This window comes from Ictalurus furcatus, chromosome 9 (genome assembly GCF_023375685.1).
Source record: "Ictalurus furcatus strain D&B chromosome 9, Billie_1.0, whole genome shotgun sequence".
In the NCBI taxonomy this organism is placed as follows: domain Eukaryota; kingdom Metazoa; phylum Chordata; class Actinopteri; order Siluriformes; family Ictaluridae; genus Ictalurus; species Ictalurus furcatus.
In genome coordinates this window covers 17,139,148-17,158,976 of record NC_071263.1, presented here as the reverse complement: position 1 = coordinate 17,158,976, position 19,829 = coordinate 17,139,148, and the positions used below count along the sequence as shown (strand labels likewise).

The 19,829-nt window shown below is 41.9% G+C and overlaps 1 protein-coding gene across 1 annotated transcript in view; it reads right to left on the bottom strand.

Moving 5' to 3' along the window:
* The window catches only part of LOC128613038 (neuronal PAS domain-containing protein 3), a 250,812-nt gene extending 233,337 nt beyond the window's left edge, over nt 1–17,475 (bottom strand). The window contains exon 1 of the mRNA XM_053633577.1: nt 16,012–17,475. Within this exon, the coding sequence (XP_053489552.1) occupies nt 16,012–16,061 (50 nt within the window). The 5' untranslated portion in view covers nt 16,062–17,475. The remainder of the gene's footprint in view (nt 1–16,011) is intronic.
* Between the last annotated feature and the right edge of the window lie 2,354 nt (nt 17,476–19,829).

Here is a 19,829-nt window from a genome sequence, read left to right as displayed (position 1 = left end):
CCTGATGAAATGGGACTCCCAGTGACCGACGCTGGCACACAATGGCGCATTAAGTGAATGAGAGGATTAGGAAATGTGTGCTGCCAGTGCAGGAGGACAGACAAGTGAGCGCTGTTCTCCTGTATGACAAGCCACACCCAAGGGCCCAGGATTCTCAGAAAGGTGGAGGAGCCATTTCATTTCATATCTCCGCTCCCATCGCCCACATTCATCTTGCTCAGACAACTTGCTCCAATCCATAAAACAGGCATTAATATGAAGCTATCACCCGGCTAAGAATTTTCATTTTAACTGACAAGGTGCCCCATTCATCATAGGCAGCATGTCTCGGTGCTCCTGGACTGCCAGTGAGGAGAAGCAATGCTGGGGCTGTTAAGTCAAAGCAGACAGACACCTACAAAGGTGTTTGAGCTGAAGTCTTCAGAGGATAAGCACTTTTTTTTCTGGCACTCTTCATACCACCCAAGCAGGTTCAGGATGGTGGCTGGATCTGGACAAAACAGGAAGCGATTTGGCCTTCACACTAGCAAATGACCAAATCACAGATGGCTGATTATTTTCTATGGAGGTCTATGACACTCAGCCACAATTACAGTAATAACAGCATGCATCATGGAGATAGAGCAATAAGTGAAATATTGAGATAAATCCCAAGGATGGGCTTCACTGGTCAAATCCTCACTCCAGTCCTACAGTACAGGTTGTCTGTTGCCCACCAAAACCTCTAGTCTCACAATTTTAGTACCTACCTATGTTTACCCTTCATATAACTGCATTTAGTAGCACTCATTGAAGGAAACCAATGGAATTTCTGGGTTTAACTCCTATAATACAGGGGTGGATAAATCAGTACACAAACAAATACTGTATCATGTCATGTCTTGGCTTTTAGTTTTTTTATTCATAGTTTCCCATATGCTAAGTAGGTTTACCAACCATAAAAAGAAAGACCTACTCCTTACTGACTTTCACAAAACAGTATTTTCTTTATATATATATATATATCTAAGCTTAATAAACTACATGGAGGTTTTTGGTTGTTGAGGTCACAAACACAGTGCTACATTAGAAACATTGTTAGAAAACCATAATAAACATATACTTGTTTGTTTCCCTTGGTATTAATGTACACGCAAACTAGCCTACCATCCATTATTATATTATATCAGCTATATGTTTTAACCTAGTCAGTTTCTGGCAACCAAAACATGGGACTGAGTAGCATATGAGATATTTTACTTGCCCAGTGGTTTAGCTAATAAATTTACCTTTAGTCCACCCTTGCTATATAGAATATTTTTTAAACAAAGGCAACAGAGTCATGTGTGTATTTTTCCTGACCAAAACACCCTTCCCATTAGTGACCCCCAGTGGCCCAGATACTTGACGTTGCAATTGAAGTAAATGTGACTTCCATTATGGGTCAAAACCTGAAATGAATATATTTTCAAAAATCTAACAAAAATAATGATCCCACCTTGTATTGTGACTGATAAAATCCACATTCTACCACTTTTAGCAGTCAACAAAGAGAAAACTACACCCCAAAACCCCATTATTTATGTTTATTTAAAGGTTTTCAGGTCGTTGCTGTTCCTCAAGCCCTGTCATCACTCCTGCACTTTTGAGACTCTGAAACATGCTCTCTCTGCATTACAGGACATAATTCCTACACACCTAGGTTCCAGAGTCAGCGCAAAAAAAAAAAAAAAAACATGCCTCCACAGTATCTGTCAGTGAGCTCATTAAAGGATCTGTATTGGAGCACGGGACAATATGCGCTGAGCAGGGGGTTAAACAGCCGAGCCAAGACGAAGCAAAGCAGAGAAAACAAAGTGTTCTAAATGTCTGCAAACGGTCTCGGAAGAACGTTAGCAGTGTACAGAGGGCCATAGGGAAGACAGAGGATTCATTTTAATGAGCGTCACAACTTAACAAAAATGTTCTCTGTCTCCATTGCTGGCAATTTTGCTGGTTTTATCGTAAACAAGCAGGGAGAAATATCTTCTGACAGCATCGCCTTGATATGGTAAACAGGCAAGCTTTGAAGTGTAGCGGCAGATTATACATTGCTGAAGTGAGATTTTTAAGATTATTCTTGCTACATCTAATGACGCAGTTCATCAGAAATACATATACTGACAATTGTAGCATGAAAAACAATTTACAAGGGCTCTCAGCAAGAGAGAGAGAGAGAGAGAGAGAGAGAGAGAGAGAGAGAGAGTGTTAAGTGTTTTCCTCACACCAGTATAATGAATGGGGCATGGTCTGGGTTATGGTATTACTCAAATATTTATGATGAATACAGGCTTGCATGCCAACGGAATTGTAGGACTTCCTGTGGAATGTGTCTGGGCCAATGAATCTGGGCACACAGTAGGTGCCAGCCTTCACAGTACCCTCCTCTCTCTCTCTCTCTCTCTCTCTCTCTTTCTCTCTTTCTCTCTCTCTCTCTCACGCACACACACACACACACACACACACACACACACATGCATGCACGCACAAACACCCTCCTTCCTCACACAGCAGATGCTGTGCTCATCTGGTGTGCTACACAGTAACTGTCAAAATATTGATGCACAGCTCAGTCACACACTGCTATCTTTTAACCCTTTATCACTTGTGCACTGTTTGTGTCTGATTTCGTCTTTCTGTTTAACGCCTATAAAATGACATTTTTGTAGCACCTTTTGCTTTACAGAATTGTACTGGTCGAATTCAGAAAAGCAACCTAAGACACATCTTGAACAGTCCTGTACATTTCTAATTCTATGTGGCTTGTTGTGAGCCTGATTACTGAGAATGCACTAAACTATGGTCAGGAGTTAGTATACAGTTGGTTAATAGATTTCATATTCTAGTGCCTGCTGAATTGGCACATCGGCTCTTCCGGGCCTGACACACATCTGACAGAGATCAGTACACGAGTAGAACACACACACACGGCCAGTGCCCCTTTCAGTCCTCGCCTGAAGCACATAGTCTCTAGCCTTGTTTACTCTCTCGCTCACACAAACACTCATACACATACATTTTCTTGCTCTGTGCTACAAACATACAGTCAATCCAGAAACATGTCAACCAGAAGCGTTCTGCCCTCTGTGATATAGGCCGAGTATAATCGAGCAGTCCGATTTTTACACTGTAATACAATGAGGGCTTGGTGGGTTTTCATAGCATTTCTCATTTAAAGAAAGAAAAATTATAGGGCCCGCAGGCAGAAAAGGACGTGTATATGGACAACTAGTAATGCCACTAGAAATGATCCACTTCATCAAGATAAAGGTACACATGCTGCCTGAGTAAAAAAAAAAAACCTTGGACACTAGTGCAAGAGGGAAAGCTTTCTGACTGACAGGCAAGTCAGAGATGCAGCATCCTGACTGGTTGAATGTTGGGGGTCCAAAATGTATTCTATTCAAAGCTTCTGAACGGTGATAACAACGCTGTCAAGTATTGCAAAAAATGTTTCAAAAAGCTGACCCCGTGGCTCATAACTGAGCCACATAACTGCAAACGTATACAACTACAACCAAAACGAATAAACCCTCAGAATTTTTTCCTCAAGCTAGGGATGGTTGGAAATGGGGACAGTCTGCAGGATGATACACAGCTGAAAACGAACCGACAGACCATGTTTACTGCTATCAAGCTTCTAGTGCTGCTAATGAGCTAATACTGTAGAACAAGATCTTCCATATTGCTTATCCTACACAGGGTCACAGGGAACTTGGGGCACAAGGTGAGGGACATCCTGGATGGGGTGCCAACCCACTGCAGGGCACAATCGCACACACACTACAGACAATTTGGAAATGCCAATCAGCCTGCAATACATGTCTTCGGACTGGGGAAGGAAAACAGAGTACCCGGTGGAGACCCCCAAAGCACGGGGAGAGCATGCAACCTCTGCTCACACAGGGTGGATGCCACCATGCCCCCTGTGGCAGGACATGTACTGTACAATGTACTAAAGAGCACCTTAGCTGAGAATTCACAGGCAATAACGTATACGGTTTGCTTACAAAGAAACTGGAGTCTGAATGGTAACAAGCAAGATGAATGTCTGTTGTTTGCAGAATTATTGGTAAATTGATGACCTATTAGCTTCATCTGGCCCTGGCTTTGTTTGCCCTTTTAATCCAGTGAGACCTAAATGTCCTGCTTGAAGTCTACATCTCAATACACTGGATCTATAGCATCCCAGTCATCAGGTTCTGCAGCTGAAATACACACAGCTATTGAACGGCCGAGTGAATTTTTCTGGCCACACCTCAAGGCTGTAGATCACAGAGGTGCAGCGAAAGCTGAGGATTGCACAGAGACTTGCTGCCTGGCAAAGAGAAGAGGCGTATTAGATATGATATGTTAAAATCTAATTGGTGCAGTCAGAAGGCCGTGATAAGGAGAGGGGGAAGATTAAGTTGAGCTATCAGGGACTCTATGAAGCTGCAAAATGGCTCACACCAGATAACGATGACGGCACTTCAAAACATCATCAGCAGAAGCAAGGTGACAGGCCTGGCATAGGTCCTGCCTCTTTCTTACAAATACAAGAGACAGGGTTAGCTGGGAGGCTGAGAGAGAGAGAGAGAGAGAGAGAGAGGGAGAGAGAGAGGGAGAAAGAGAGAGAGTTTGCCTGCATAGTCAATATAGCCTCTGATATGCAAGTTCCATGTTGAGACATGAGGTGCTATAATACTAGGAAATACATATGCTAATTTGAATGATATTTGTAAAAGTGTGAATCATTGTGTGTTTCCATCAACCATTCCTGTTTATATTCTGAAGAGAGAGCATCAACATGGCATAATCAAAGAACCTCAAGCTAAACACAGTCATGGTGTGCTGAAATGCTTGTAACAATCTGTTTCCATCAAGCATCAAGTTTGTCGTAATTTTATTATGGATATGCCAACTTTTCTACCTTAGTCAAGCATTGTAATTGTAAATGTTTTTGCTATATTTCGCATGTTCTCTCCTAATTAATAACATTTCTAATTGTTTTTTTCTTATGTGCAACTTTGCATAGGATCATTGAACCATTTTTCAGTACCATAAGGCACCTTTCTAATAAAACCTGCTTTTAATTCTCCATATTACATGACACTGTGTGTTTCACTGTCGTGGGCGCTGAATGCAGCTTTTGCAAGTCTAATGGTGAGATTAGTTTTGATTGTCTGATTGTCAGGACAACAATATTCAGCCCAATTAAATACATATATTCGGAGAGACACTCTTAGAAAAAATGGTTAAATCCAACACCATAAATGGTTTTTTTTTTGGGATTTGTTCCTCTGGGGAACCCTTAAAGGTTCTACACAGACATGGGCGTAACCATGCATTCTTTGGGGGCGTCGTGTCCCCCCAGTGTTGAGGAAATACCAATCTGCCCCCCCCAACCGTCACAGTTTCACCTTTAAGCAGTGTGCTGGAGAGCATGTGGGCGTGCATGCACGAGCAACGTGCGCGAGCACCTGCTTTTTGTTTGTTGACAATCGTGACATTGTGTACATTGGACACGTGTTTTTTGTTATGTTTCTGTTATGTCTCCTCCCTGTTCTGTCATTGGCTGTTACTTCACGTGTGTCTAGATTACTGTCAGCCATCAGCAATTGAGCAATTGACGCTGATTATGTTTTGCATATATACCGCACGCCTCCCAGCACACGGCGCGGAATAATATAGTAGATTAGAATAGTTAAGAGACTTAGTTTAGATCCCTTACGATAGTTTACCTCAGTCATAGTCATAGTCTTTGTCCATGTTATGTTCCATGTTAGTTTAGTTCATTGCTGGTTTTTCCGCTCCCAGTTCCTAGTCATTGTTTGTTTCTTGTTTTGTTTCTCGACCCTGTTTTCCGTGACCACATCCTTGATTCCTGCCTTGCCCAGTTTATGCCTGTTTGCCGATCGCCTGACCTTTTGCATGTATTTGGATTACGTTTTTGGATTACGATTTTGGATTTATCTGCCTGTGTCTCTCTTTAATAAAACTGTCTACTGTACTTGCATCCGTCCTACCTGCATTACGTCTCCAGACATGACACCCCCAATATACAGTACAAAATATTTTCTATATGTCCCCCTTTAATGAACCCTGCCAACAGATCTGTATTTTCTTCATCTATTCCATTTATTTATCTCTATTCCTTTTTAATATATTTCCGTTTGTTAAGAAAAATAGGTGTGTTTCCCCCCTCCAATTGTACACTTGGTTGCGCCCATACTCAACGCAAGTTGGCTGATATATTTTAGCAGCTCAGTCTGTAAGAAATGGAGACAGCAGCCAAGCGTAGAAAAGTGCATAAGAGCATACGAGCTATTTTTCAGACAGTAAGTAACTAGAAACCTAAATAGTAGGTAACCTTAGCTTAGTATAGAAGGCATCATACCATGGCTTGGTTTGTTCTTAAGAACGTCAATTAACTTTTGATATTTGCACACCCACGAAGTAGGCTAGGCTAATGTCAGTTCCAGCTTTTGACTATTAACGTTACATTCACTTGCATATCCTCCCGCCGAGTTCGTTGTGAACCCTCGCGTTGTGACAGACTGTCATAAATGCGAGTGAAACATCATTTCGTTCAACATTTGCACAACATTTCGTTCCTTTACACTACATTTGGGATAAGGACAACTAAGTGATTTTACAATTATAAGGCTCAGCATAATGCTGAGATGCGCTAGCTTGGTAACGAGAGATATGGAACTAACATCTGAGTTGTGGCCATATTGTAGTTACCCATTCAGAACTAGTTATGGCACTTTGTCTTTAGAATTAAGAAAAGAAAACTCCAGTACTCTTTACAGTCATTTCTCTTCTGGGAAAATAATGGTACCTGGTCACAATGCAGGCAGCACAGCATTGCTTGGAAGCATCCATGGGGAAATTGTATTTACAACATACATAGTGTTGAATTTAGTTTCATAGGTAGCCATCCTTTCTGAGTTTGTTTAAAAGTCGTGATTGCGTGTTTAAATGTTAACGTGTGTGGTTTGCCTGCACACATCTTAGCTCACCTCTACTTGGTGTGGTAGGTTTCATGGTAGGTTATGGAGCAGAGAAAACATCTGCCCACAGGACGCCACAGCACCCCACAATTTCCCCATGCTGTGGGAGCTTCTATCACTCAGAAATCACGTGAATTCAAACGGTAACTGTAATCTTAAAACTATGTTCTAAAAATGTGAATTTTCAGTATGAAACTTTGGATGTTGGGGGTGGGGGGGGGGGTTGGGGGGGCACTTGGACAACCCCAATGTCCATACCATGGTTACGCCCTTGTATGCAGAACCTTGCTCTAAACACATGCTGGGTCCCAATTCGCCTACTTATACTATGCGCTAACAATATGTACTGTTTTTGTGACGAAAAATACAGTACATACTTTTGATAGTATAGCGAAAGAGTATGCAAGCACTGGGACATATTAACACGTCATGTAATGGAAGAGAACGTTGTTGCCTAGTTACGCACACTGTCATCGTAAACAAACTCCTCGTTGCATTTCAGCTTTTCTTCACTCATTATTCCTTATATTATTATTTATACGATATAACTTAATTTACCATTCCCTTTACCATAATAATTTACCATTATTTTTCCACACAACATCGACACCTCTCTAAAATACGCATCACCATCGTTACACTTGTTGTGGGCAATATTAGCTGCAAAAGTGTCCACAGATCCCTTTGAAAATCTACCAGAAATAGGGTACCTTTGGAATACTCGTTTCAACATAGTACGATTTGGGGCATAATCTCGAGTACTATTTACAGTCCCTCCAGGATTTTGTGATTTCGCGATCACAGAAATGAATGCAAAATCAAGCAATATTCTGAGGCGCTAGCAAGTTTTCAAAATTACCGTAGATTTGGGCCGAAACAGGTCATATGACATCATCACAATGCGCCTTCAGACAAAGCCCTAACAAAAAAATGCTTCATGCTCCGTCCAGTTAAACTTTAACGTGAATTTGCAACCCTTGAAAGCGTGAGCCATGGTAAATGGCACAAGCCATGCTAAAATAAGGGCATGCCATCGCTTGCTGTGTGTGTTTTCTTCATTTCTGACCGCCCGCAATCCTACGGGATCCAGAACCGATGTCTAGCACCATAGAAGACATTCAATATTGCACTGACTGAACTTTGATGATGGCAAAGAGAGCGCAGTCAAAAAAGGCAATGCCTGAAATGTTCAAACTGCGGGAGTTCTCTCGCTCAGAAAACTAAAGCGTGATGCAACACAGTGCATAGAAAGCAGAGGTGCCTTTCACAGCAGTACACTGATGATGCATGAACATCGAGGTTAGATTTGTACTGCATAATGTGGTATGGAAGCGATTCGATATGTTTTGTGAAGATACTCAGTACGTTTACATGGACAACAATAATCCAGTATTAACCCGATTAAGACGATACTCTGATTAAGAAACTACCATGTAAACAGCGATTATTGATTACCTTAATCCGACTAAAGTCATACTCGAAGTAAACACAAATCGAATTAAGACGTGTGGAGTATTCCTGTTTTATTCGCATTATCTATGTGCATTATAGACATGTACACACCTTAATCACACAATTAAAGTCGTGTGAGAGTTTTCACCATATTTTGCGACAGGACACGATCACCCACGGCAATGCTCAACTGTTTTACGGCAAGCAAGAGAGCGAGGCTGCGTCTGAAACCGCGTACTTACCTGCTATATAGTAGGTGAAATACATGTATATAGTAGGTGTAATACATGTATTGTAGCTACTGAATAGGTAAGTACACGGTTTCGGACACAAACCATGGCTTCAAGCAGTCGTCTATTAGCACGTATAGCATGACAAATAATTAACTGCTCTTGAAGCTTTCATAAAATTAAAAATAAAAACACCCAAAACTCTATACGGTACCATAACGAAGACCAACTGTGTGTTGATGCGTGAAATTCTGGAGGGAATGTCGGACGGTGTGGTGTGGTGACATAATGACGTGTGCCGTTAATCGATCTATGATCTATAACATGTAAAACAGGAACATGAAAGGAATATTCTAAAAGAGACTCATGTAAACACCTTAATCACAATATTGTCTTATTCAGAATAAGGTCAATAATTAGATTATTGCTGTCCATGTAAATGTGGTCACTGTCAAAATAGTAAAATATGTAAAATACTAGCTTGTTAGAAGGTTTTTGCTTGTTAAAATGATGGGTGAAGCCATTATAACTGTTACTGGATTATCCAATAAATAATTATGGAATTATCAAAAGATTTGTTTGTTGCAGTCGTTCTATAAAACACACTAATAAGTAAGTTAGGTAAGTGGGCTGTAATCGGGACGTCACATTATAATTCAGCATAAAAACTTACGAAAGTATGCGTTTTAAAATAAATTCAATTCATTAACATCCATTCAGATCTGGTATTGTTTCCTTTTGCCAGAGTTTATCTATGCATATTATAACAGAGGCTCTTTCTTTGGGTGACGATGAGAAGTTTGAATACAAACTGATCAACTTCAGTCACGCAGAAAACTCTGCTCTTCAGCGTTTTTCAAGCCAGGCTAATGCTTATATAGCAACAATGTATCCCCCCCCCCCCATTTGAAAGTCTTTAGGATGTATTTAAATGAGAGATTTAGTTAATGAGTTTGGGCAAACTCTGGAACAGTCTTTTAAGCATTATCGTTCTCATTAATTTTCAGAATTACCCGCTGTGTTGTGATAGCTGTCATGGACTTCAGACTTCAATTAATTAAATATTATGTATATAAAATATACATGCATGTGTGTTGTGAGTGTGTGCACTTGTATATGAATGAGCATATGTTTGTGTACGTATATGAGTGTATGTGAGTGTGTGGATGGAGAAAAAAATATACATTTTCTTTTAAAATTCTGCAATTTACAGTTTTTCAGGAGCGCACGGCTAAGCCCTAAGATAAATATGCAAATGCACAGAAAGTGCCAATAGAAGCTTTTTTTTTTTTTTTTTTAAATTAATGCATTCAACAACTCCAAGGCAGCGGAAACAATGTCCTTTAGGACCAGAGTCAGGAACATGGATCTCTCCTATTACACTCTTCAATGTTTGAGGGAATTCCTCAATACAGTTTGCTTCTACACTTGGATAAAATGCACTTTAGAAGCAGTTTGCATAGCACTTAATATCAAAGACGTGAAACAGTAATAATAACAACATTAAAAACTTTAATTTATGAATGGCAGAGTAACAGAAGCAGATGGAAGACCTTGACAGTCAAACATATTCAAGAGAAAGCACATTCCCAGCTTTTGTTCTGTAGTAACCACTTAATAGGTAAATCATCTCTATGTTTTTTTGTCATTTCATGTGGAGGAGAGCGCACATCGGAGACATAAGTGCATCATTACTGCTTTATCTGTCCACTGTTCTTGTAAAGCAGGAACAATTAACCCTGCCTTCAGCGTGATTGATATAGGCTTTGCTTTCAATTTGTTCCACTACACAGATCATGAAATTCGCAATGTGCCCATCCTTATTGACCTACACTTTCAAACACACAGGGCTACAACACGACGAAAGGAATTAAAAAGAAGAGAGCTGCACAGCCATGAAATAACGTCTTTAAAAAAAACAAAAAAACAGACGTGACCTCACAAAGCCTTGACTATTTCAAGTGAACGCTCTAGAAAGTTATTTTCTATTCAATTGAAAAAGTTTTTTTTTATATGTTGCTTTTTCATCAGCATGCTGCCTGAAAGCAGGATGAGAGCTTTTAAACTACTGGGGGGGGGGGGAAAGACAGCTATGTTGTAAACAGGGTTTACCGTGTTCATTTCAAACATTTTCAAATACGAGCTGCTAAGCTGAGCCTGTAAATCTTTAAGACATAGTGAAAGAAGCTGTTTGGAGCATTTCAGCTGCTCTTACATAAAAGAAATCAAAAAAACGTCCACAAATTATATACTGTTGGATATCTATTATCAGGCAACTTTGCAGTGACTAACAATGTCTTATAGAATTCTGTGTATAATTTCTTGTAGACCAAGATTACAGTAAATATGAAAAGAGAAGGTGAAACGCAGCATGCCTTGAGCTATGGATGATATGCAGGTAAGAGAAACATGTAATGTAACACGTATCCACCTTCAGGCACCAAATTCATGAGATTGAATAACGTGTATACTGTATGTAACATGTCTGATCAGATCTAAATAGGAACATTTGAGTCAAACAGATTTAAAATGAAACATATTTAACATCACTATATATTAGTATACGTCTGAGAAAATAAAACAGATAAATAAAAGAGCCATTTTTTTTTTATTCATTTCCCATTTGCAGAATTAAAGCATAAATTCTGATCATACATTATGATTCCTATAGATTTTAACTTAACATATAACACAAAGCCAGTTTTTTTCTTCTTCAGAGACTGAAAATATTCTGAAGTTTCTGAGCGTGTTTATTTTAGCTTCTGGCTATTCTAACATATCTAGGAAAATGACCTTTCCCACAGTCTGCTGCAAATGCCTCAGGAAGCAAGCCTTTAGACTTTATTAAATGAAAGAAACACAATCACTTCACCAATTACATGTCACACGAAGCATTATGTGGATGGCAGCGTGTTTTATCAATACGCAAGATGGGCTTCAGGAGGCCTGAGTATATTCAGTGGCAACACACACACTCTCTCTCTCTCTCCCTCACACACATACACACACACTGAGAGAGAGAGAGAGAGAGAGAGAGAGAGAGAGTAACAGCTGAATGCAGCTTCCTACTAAAGTGTGGCTTTGGAAAAGTGCACGCTGCTATAACCATGGGAAAAAGGCAGCACAAAGCCAGCAAATAAAGCCAAGCATGGGTGGCCTTCTTCAAAAAATGACGCAATGCTTAAGGAATGCATGTCAGAAAAGACCTCATCATGCTGCAGCTCCTCGGCGAGGTGAGGCGAAGCCGGCTTTACTTCCATTTCCAGCCAAATCGCTGCTATGGCATTTGCTTATTAAAGTGACAGGTGGGCTCCCATGCATATGCGCCTCTCAATCCATTTACACAAGTCGTGCAGCGGGTGTCATTGGTAGGTACAAGGGCGGTCTGTGGGGAGTTAATCGGGCCATGTCCTACCTCCTGCTCAGCCTAAGCGGAATAATCAATTACAATTTCACAGGCAGAACCTCGGCATGTCACAGAGGGTCATGCAGGTGTGTGTGGTCAGATCGGAGCGTGATAAACTGGTGGTAGTTTTGGTGGCGGTGGTGGTGATGCCATTTTTTTTTTTACAGAGTTACTTTTCAGGACAGAATTCCTGTCAATAGACTGTCAACTTTAGTTGAGAGACAGATGTGTGGATGAGGCAAATATGTTGCTGTGCTAAAAGAAAGTGCCTAGAGATCTCAGGAGTACACCAAAAACCATGAAACGACAAAAATCCCAAACGTACAGTATGCTGCGAAGGAAACTTTGAAGTATATTTCAACCCCTGAAATCTCTGCCTGTGCATGCTCTAAAGCATAAATATATGTACGGAATTCTATACCTCTGCAGGTTCAAACACAAACCTTTTCTACTCCTGTGCCCACATATTTCACAGCAGAGTGCGGATCTGTCAGTACTGAAAGCTGGAGAAGGAGCCGAGGTACCGGGCGGGAAGAGAGCAGAGGCAGCTAAAGGGCAACGCTCGCTGCTAGCGTTGGAGCTGCACACATAAACAGGGGAAAAATAGCAGATGGGAGTCAGCGGGCAAAACATCTGTCCTTCAAGCCAGACGCTAAATAAAGGTCTCACTTGCCTGCATGTTAAATGCATAGGTGGAGGGTTTGGTTTTACCTCAGTCTTGAATCATAATAAAAGCTAAAAGGCCACAAGACGTTACACTACAGTACAGTTAAGAAAGAAAGCTAAGAGCTGCCTGCAATTCATTTGGAATATAAGGTGATTTCCAACGAACCACTAAAGAATGATAATATTTACTGAATGGTACTCAAGGAGAGACTCCTGAAAAGCCTGCGTTCACTTAACAAGATTCACAGCAACCGTTTCATGTTTATTTACCAGAACAATATGAGTGATCAAGATGAGTGTGATTAAATATGTCGATGACAATAGACTGCCAAAGGTGCATCGCTAGCATAGGGTGACGAGCGCTCAGGATATGAAGATGTACAAGTTAAAAAATACCAATAAAAAAGGCCCCCCAAATAGGCTAGTTATTCCTTTCATAATATGAAACCTTTCTTGTGGCTGCATCCTGTCTTCTCTACAGCACTAATGCTGTTGATTCTCCTGCCACTGATACCACTGATACAAACATAAAGGGCTCAAACTCCATATGAAAGCCAAAGGTACGGCAGAATGAAAAATCCCCCGCCTGACCGAGTGGGGTGTGTATCACAAAGGCGGTGATAAAGCAGCGCACAGCATGAGGCGTGCGGTAGCGCAGCATGCTCCGTGCCTGCACTATTACCTTAGTGGGCTACATCTTCTTTATGTCTGTCTCTCGACACTGACCTTCATAGCAACATCAGTGGGTGGAGGAGAGAGAGACAGAGACAGCGTAATCACCACGCTGCACGCCGCCCAAACAGCCACAGATGGGGCTGGAAATCCCTCTTAATTGTGATAAATATGCATCGGAATGGCATGCTAGCTCCCCATCTATACTGTGTTCAGCGTTCCGATCACTGGGAGGAACTGGCCGTCCTTTTGTTTGGTGAGGAAGCACTGTGTTGCCAGTGTAGCTGAAAGGCATGTAGAAGACGCTGCTTGCTTTCTTAATAAAAAAAACCTTTCAAATGAAATGCCAAATAATTATTCCATTTTGCAGTCCTTTACCATAACAAGGATTTCCTGCGGAGCTTTAAAATGAGCACAGATAACAGAGCACTGCTTTTCAAATAAAGCTTATACATTTAAGGCTAAATCTCAAACATTAAACCCTGTTTCTCTTCCTAACTCCTAGCACAAAACCAAGCATTGCAGAATACTGTACCTGTTGATGTAGACATTGTAGCATTTCCTCGAAAGACAAATCTGCATTAAAATAATACATTTGACTATTTAGTACACGACAGCATTCACACATCACACATCCGCACCGTTAAATTCCTTTTTCCAGTTTCCATTCATTTCCCTCCATAGCTCTGTTGCATTAATACAATACAAAATGCATAACTGGGGAAAGACAGAATGGTTTTCCTCGACACAAAGCCAACTTTGAGGTTACTGCTTCATAACAACTGCCAACCCGTTTCTCTCCCCGTTTATTCTCTGTGTTGCTTAAGCCCAAGTATAAAACTCTCAGCTGCTACTCCAATACCAATCCATAGACGTAAACATGCACATGCCATTAAGAGCCATTAAACACCTCGAGGTCAGAATTTTCAGGCAAATTCGTTTCAGCTCTCAAGAGGAGCCTCACATCAAATCACAGAGTGTGATTTAACCCCTTCTGAATGCTAACAGGAGACAGGTGATAAAGAGCGCGCTCATGCACAGGCTATGAAGTTTCTCCTCTTAAAATTAATTCCATCTTCAAGATTTCTATCTTGCCGATATGCTCAGAATGGCACAAAAATATGCCCCTGCCACTAAGATTACAGCTGACTGACTTAGCATAAACATCTTCTGCTACTGTGCCAATGGGAGTGTGCTGGATGTAATGCTACAGTCCGGGCCTCTGGTTTATGACTAATGCTCTTATGGGTATTACTTTATTGTTAAATTTCAGCGTTTAAGCAAGAGATCTTTAGGAATAGTCACAGTAGTCTGTCTGTGACTGAAGTTCCTCTTCTTTGTTTATGATAGGCACTGACAGTGTAGTCAGAGGACCGGTTTCCCATATTGAACATATATATACAATTAGAATAGTATAGTATTAAGTAGGCCTGTTTATACCATGCCTTCAAGACCTATTTAATTACATACATATATGTGTGTGTGTGTGTGTGTGTGTGTGTGCATACAGGCAGCACATCACATCCATCCAGCTCACCTTTTGCCTCATTCACTTCATATCTGATCTATTAGCATGCATGATGTAAACAGGTATGCAGCTTCCAGAAGTGACTGTGCGAACAAATATCTTGTTGACTCAGCTTTCATCAAATTCTTTCTCAATAACATTGGCCTAGTATTGCGGATTTAATAGCTCATTTAGTCAAAGTGAGACGATCCGAGACCCTCGTTGAATGTGAGTCGAGTATGAAGCGTTGACAGAAATCCATGCAGTAATGTTTCTTTATCAGTAGAGAAACAATATTAACTCCAAATCACAACAACACATGATATTAGGGTTAGGTTACTAACCAGTAGTAAACCAATTTTAGCACACTGTTCAACAGGCCTTGTATTTTTATTACACTGTAAACTGATGATTAAAAACAACAACAGACTATTCCAGGTAGCCACAGCCTCTGTGTTTGGCGCTGTGTGATGATTTGTGCTAGGGGTTTCCAGCATTACCTGGAGTTAGAGCGCGTGTCCGTTAGGGCGCTTGAGAAATCCATGCGCTACATTCAAAGTTCCTGAACAGCTCCCTGCTGCTTTATGCTAATTTCTCACCGCTTTTCCCGTCCCGCCGCCAACAGCAGCCTTTACTCAAGTCATGCACCGCCCGGCCTAGCGCTTCACGGTAGCTCAGCTGAGATAAACGGCAGCAATGTCAGCGACACGTTCACGAATCCCCGCCAACAACGCCAACACGCAGGCATCAGTGGCCATCATGCGTGGACCCGAGCGCTCGTGCAGTGCTCAACGCCGTTACCGCGTCCTTAGGTCCGCCAAAACACGCGCCTCCTCCACCATCTCCTCCTCCTCCTCCTCCTCGTGTGTAAACCTGTTACCCGAGCGTCAACCTCCCCTGATTGCCAAACACACTCCCGTGGGAAAGGGCACGCCCGAAACTTCTGACATCTCAATCACACACACACACACACACACACACACACACACACACACAAAATGCCCAACGTCTAATAATGAGCATGCGGCGACGCGTCACACACAACAACCCGAGCTGTTTTACCGTTCTCTTCTTGAAGGGTCTTGCTGAACGCCAGGCTTGGTGGGCGCCATCTTCCCGCAATTATTTGATTTCTGACTTTTTTCCCCCACCTCCTCCTCCTCCTCTTTCGTCTTCACGGTGATTCAGACATGCAGCCGAGGAGAGCAAAGGCGGTGCGATGTAGACGCTGAGAGGTGTTTAAAGAGCGGCATGGCGCCGTGCCGGAGCGGAGTGTTCGCGTCCCCCTGAGCGTTCATGAGCGGTGAGGACGGAGCGTTATGCGCTCCACAGGCATGCCGCGAGCAGGAGCCGCGAGCCCGGGACGCGTCTGAATTCAGCGGCTTGAGGTGAAACGGTGCACGGATCTCTACTCACACGGGACCGTCACATGGTGAGCTTTTCCCGGAGGAGTGCGTCCTCTCCGGCGCTGAGTGAAGCCGCGTTTCCGTGCGCGTTGAGCTGCATTTTTCCCTCCTCCGCTTCGCTCTGTGTGCAGTAGCGCTCGCCTCCTCTGCTACCGGCGCAACAACGCCACTCAGTTGTAGTTGGAAACAGTTTTGCCTTTCGCGGAATTTACAGGTTGTTCCAACGCGTAATTCCGCCATCCTAAAAAATTTCTCCCTCCACGACCCCGACCGTTTATTTCGCACCCCGAGTCCTTTAGATGCTTTGTTCACTGGGTTAAGAAAAGGGACTGGATGCAATAAGAATGTCAGAATATTAAGACACTACGTCGCTTACTACTGATTGCAACTATGATAGAAAATAAGAAAAAAGTTTCTTTTATTTTACTTTGATCTGAAATCATTTTTTTAATGTATACACTGCCCATTTAGTCTATTTGAGACTGTGTAAAATATGACATATTTATATGGCATCTTTAAAAAGACCTCAGAGCTGTCACCTCACTAAATTATAAATCCTTAGCTCACACACCTTGTGAACCCAAAACCAACAACATCCCACAGCTCTTCTTAAGACCTTTGCATAAATGTGTTGTGCAAAGTTGGTCTTGTAATTAATAATAATAATATTTCAAAAAAAAAAAAAAAACTTATTATGGATATTATGAAGTGTCTAGCCTATAGCTATTTAGTCATGTTTGTGTTTGTACATTTTCACTGATTTATTTAGTAGACCCCCCCTAAACTGGTTGTTTAAGAACCAGTGACCTGTCAAGGTCAACTCCTGACACACACACACACACACACACACACACACAGGCCATACAATGTTGAGTAAATTCCAGTGCATGTAGCAGATCTGAATGCAAAGAGCTGCGCGTGTTTACGATTAACTTTACCTGCACAACTAGGCTCCATAATGCTCTAAATCGCTCTGTTTTGATCCCAATTCTGGAGATCTAGTGCACTGGACGTTTGAGATGTTGCATGTACTAGTGCAGCTGAATCACTTCATTAACTCATTAACAAGCCCTTCATAATGTGAAGTGAGTTAGAGCTGGGAAAGCACTAAAATATGCTGAGCATATGTCAGACTAAGGGGAGACTGAAAACGGCTGCTTTAAATATAATCAAAGGTCAAACAACTTGTGTGTCAGCTTTTGCTGTTTGCATAAGTGTCTTTAAAATGTGGACATATCTGTACAAATCACAGGTTATTAAACACTGTGTATAGATATGTATCACGGATTGACTAATTTTGACAAAAGCATAAATCATATGCTGCCCTATCTAATATACTGTAGATATTCTATAATATATTACAGCCTATACTTTAGGTGATTTATATGGAGCCCTTTTTGGCCAGATGCTAAAATGTGTCATATAGTATTAGATTTTATTCTTAAAAGGGTCCCATTGAGTGGTCGAGGAAACATTTCCTAAGTGGCTACTGTAAAAAGTCATAAATTTAATCTATAGTTTTGGCTGCAGTTGAAACCAGCAATAAACTTACAAGTTACTGTCGGCTTGCAACTAGGTCTTTGTTTGACCTAAGTGGAGTTCTCACATGGAAATGGAAATCAAGGTGCACATTACATAGTAAAGCTATTCTCATAAACGTTTCACTTAAGTGAGCTTGTTTTGTTAGGTTAGTGTGGTACTAATAGGATCCACACATTTGTGCAGGTTTGTATGTCTGGTTGCTTTTTTTTGATCAAATTCATGTACAAGTTTTAGATTTATAAGTGTGTGTGTGTGTGTGTGTGTGGGCGCGCGCGCGTACCTGATAGATATCTAATAAAGTGCAACTTGCAGTTTAGCATCGGGTGTAATTAATGCACTTAGAGCAATCTTTTAATCTAGTTGCTAATCATATGTACCACATAGAACTAAATTACAATGGCAATGGAAAAACAAACAAAAGCATTGATGCGACATGACAGCACATAGCGTGAATACGCACACGTAGGCAAAATGAGAGGTCAATATGGTGAAATTCAATGAAAGCAGCGTTTGCAGTTTTTTTAATGAACATACCTTTGTTGGTAAGTGGTCAAGCCCTGGACGTTTTGCGGGTTGCCGTTGGTGGCGCCCGGGACTCGTGCTGCCGGCATCCCTGCGGCTCCTGCGCCAGCCGCCGCCGTCACCTGCACGCTGAAGTCCGGGAAGATCCTGATCATCCCCGCGCCGTGCAGCGCACCGCCGAGCGAGTGTGTGTGCGTGTGTGTGAGTGCAGCCTGTCCTCCGGCCGAGCAAGTCACAGCGCAATCCCATTAGTGACGAGCACGAGCTGCTGGGCCATTCTCGCGCTTTTGTGCTCTGAGAGGAGACTGGTGTTGTTGTTGCTGCTGCTGCTGCTTTTAGGCTTGCAGTGGCATTGAGGGGATGCTCAGCGGAAACGCGCCGTTACGCGTCAATGAGGAAAGTTTCGACTGGATGCTGAAGCTTGTCCTTTCACAACGTAGGCTTATTTAACCACGAGAATGAAATGCTGTACGTGTGATATGAATCGAAACTGCACTAGATGTTGGAAGTAAATGCGACCAGATTGTGAAGTTCCACAAGCGAACTTTTCTACCGACTTTTGCATGAACGGCAGCCGGATTATCTGTAGGAAAACCAAAACGAACCCTTTAACTCTTTACCTATTTAGGAAGACAGTGAGTTAGTTGGAAAAAGCCGCTGTTGAGGCTAGTGGACGTCCTTTTCCGACTTCTGCATAAGCCCAAATTTAGCACATCCTAACTGGATCGAGTCTACAGAATGTTCTGGAGCGCCTTCTCTATACTGAAAAGCTCGCTCCATAGACTGAGAAGTGCATGTAGACTACGTCCAAAATATTACCGGCGTGTGCAGACAGAGTGAAGAGTGGAGAAAACTAAACGGCATTAATCTCAGTGTTCATGAGGACAAACTGCAGACGTTTAAGCGCGTGTCTGGAAGCCAGCTAAAAGTCCGAAATGAATTGCGATGACGTATTCGACTCCTCTGTGTTAATGTTTTCAAGTTTACGTGTGAATCATCTCGAGGTTTTCCTCTCGCCTCATCTGCACGCGACTCTGTTACGTGTGTGAGATGTCTAAATATGCTGTCTAAACACGCTAAGCTGTGGTGTACAGCGGTGCGTTTACTGTGTGTGTGTGTGTGTGTGTTTTCTACCGCTGAAGGTGTTGTTGTGTGAGATCCGGAGCGCGTGGGAGCGGACGTATGAGCCGATTAACTGCGCCGCGCGAGCGTACGGGGAGCGCGCGCCGGCCTTCAGCAGCCAATCAGGCACAGGCACGTGAGCGCGCACTGGCTGCTGCGGCAGTAACCCTTTGAAAACCTGAATAGTGGTTACTGGTATTTAATGTTGGATTACAACACTGTGATTCTTTTAGATTGTAAAAACATTTTAATAATAATAATAATAATAATAATAATAATAATAATAAT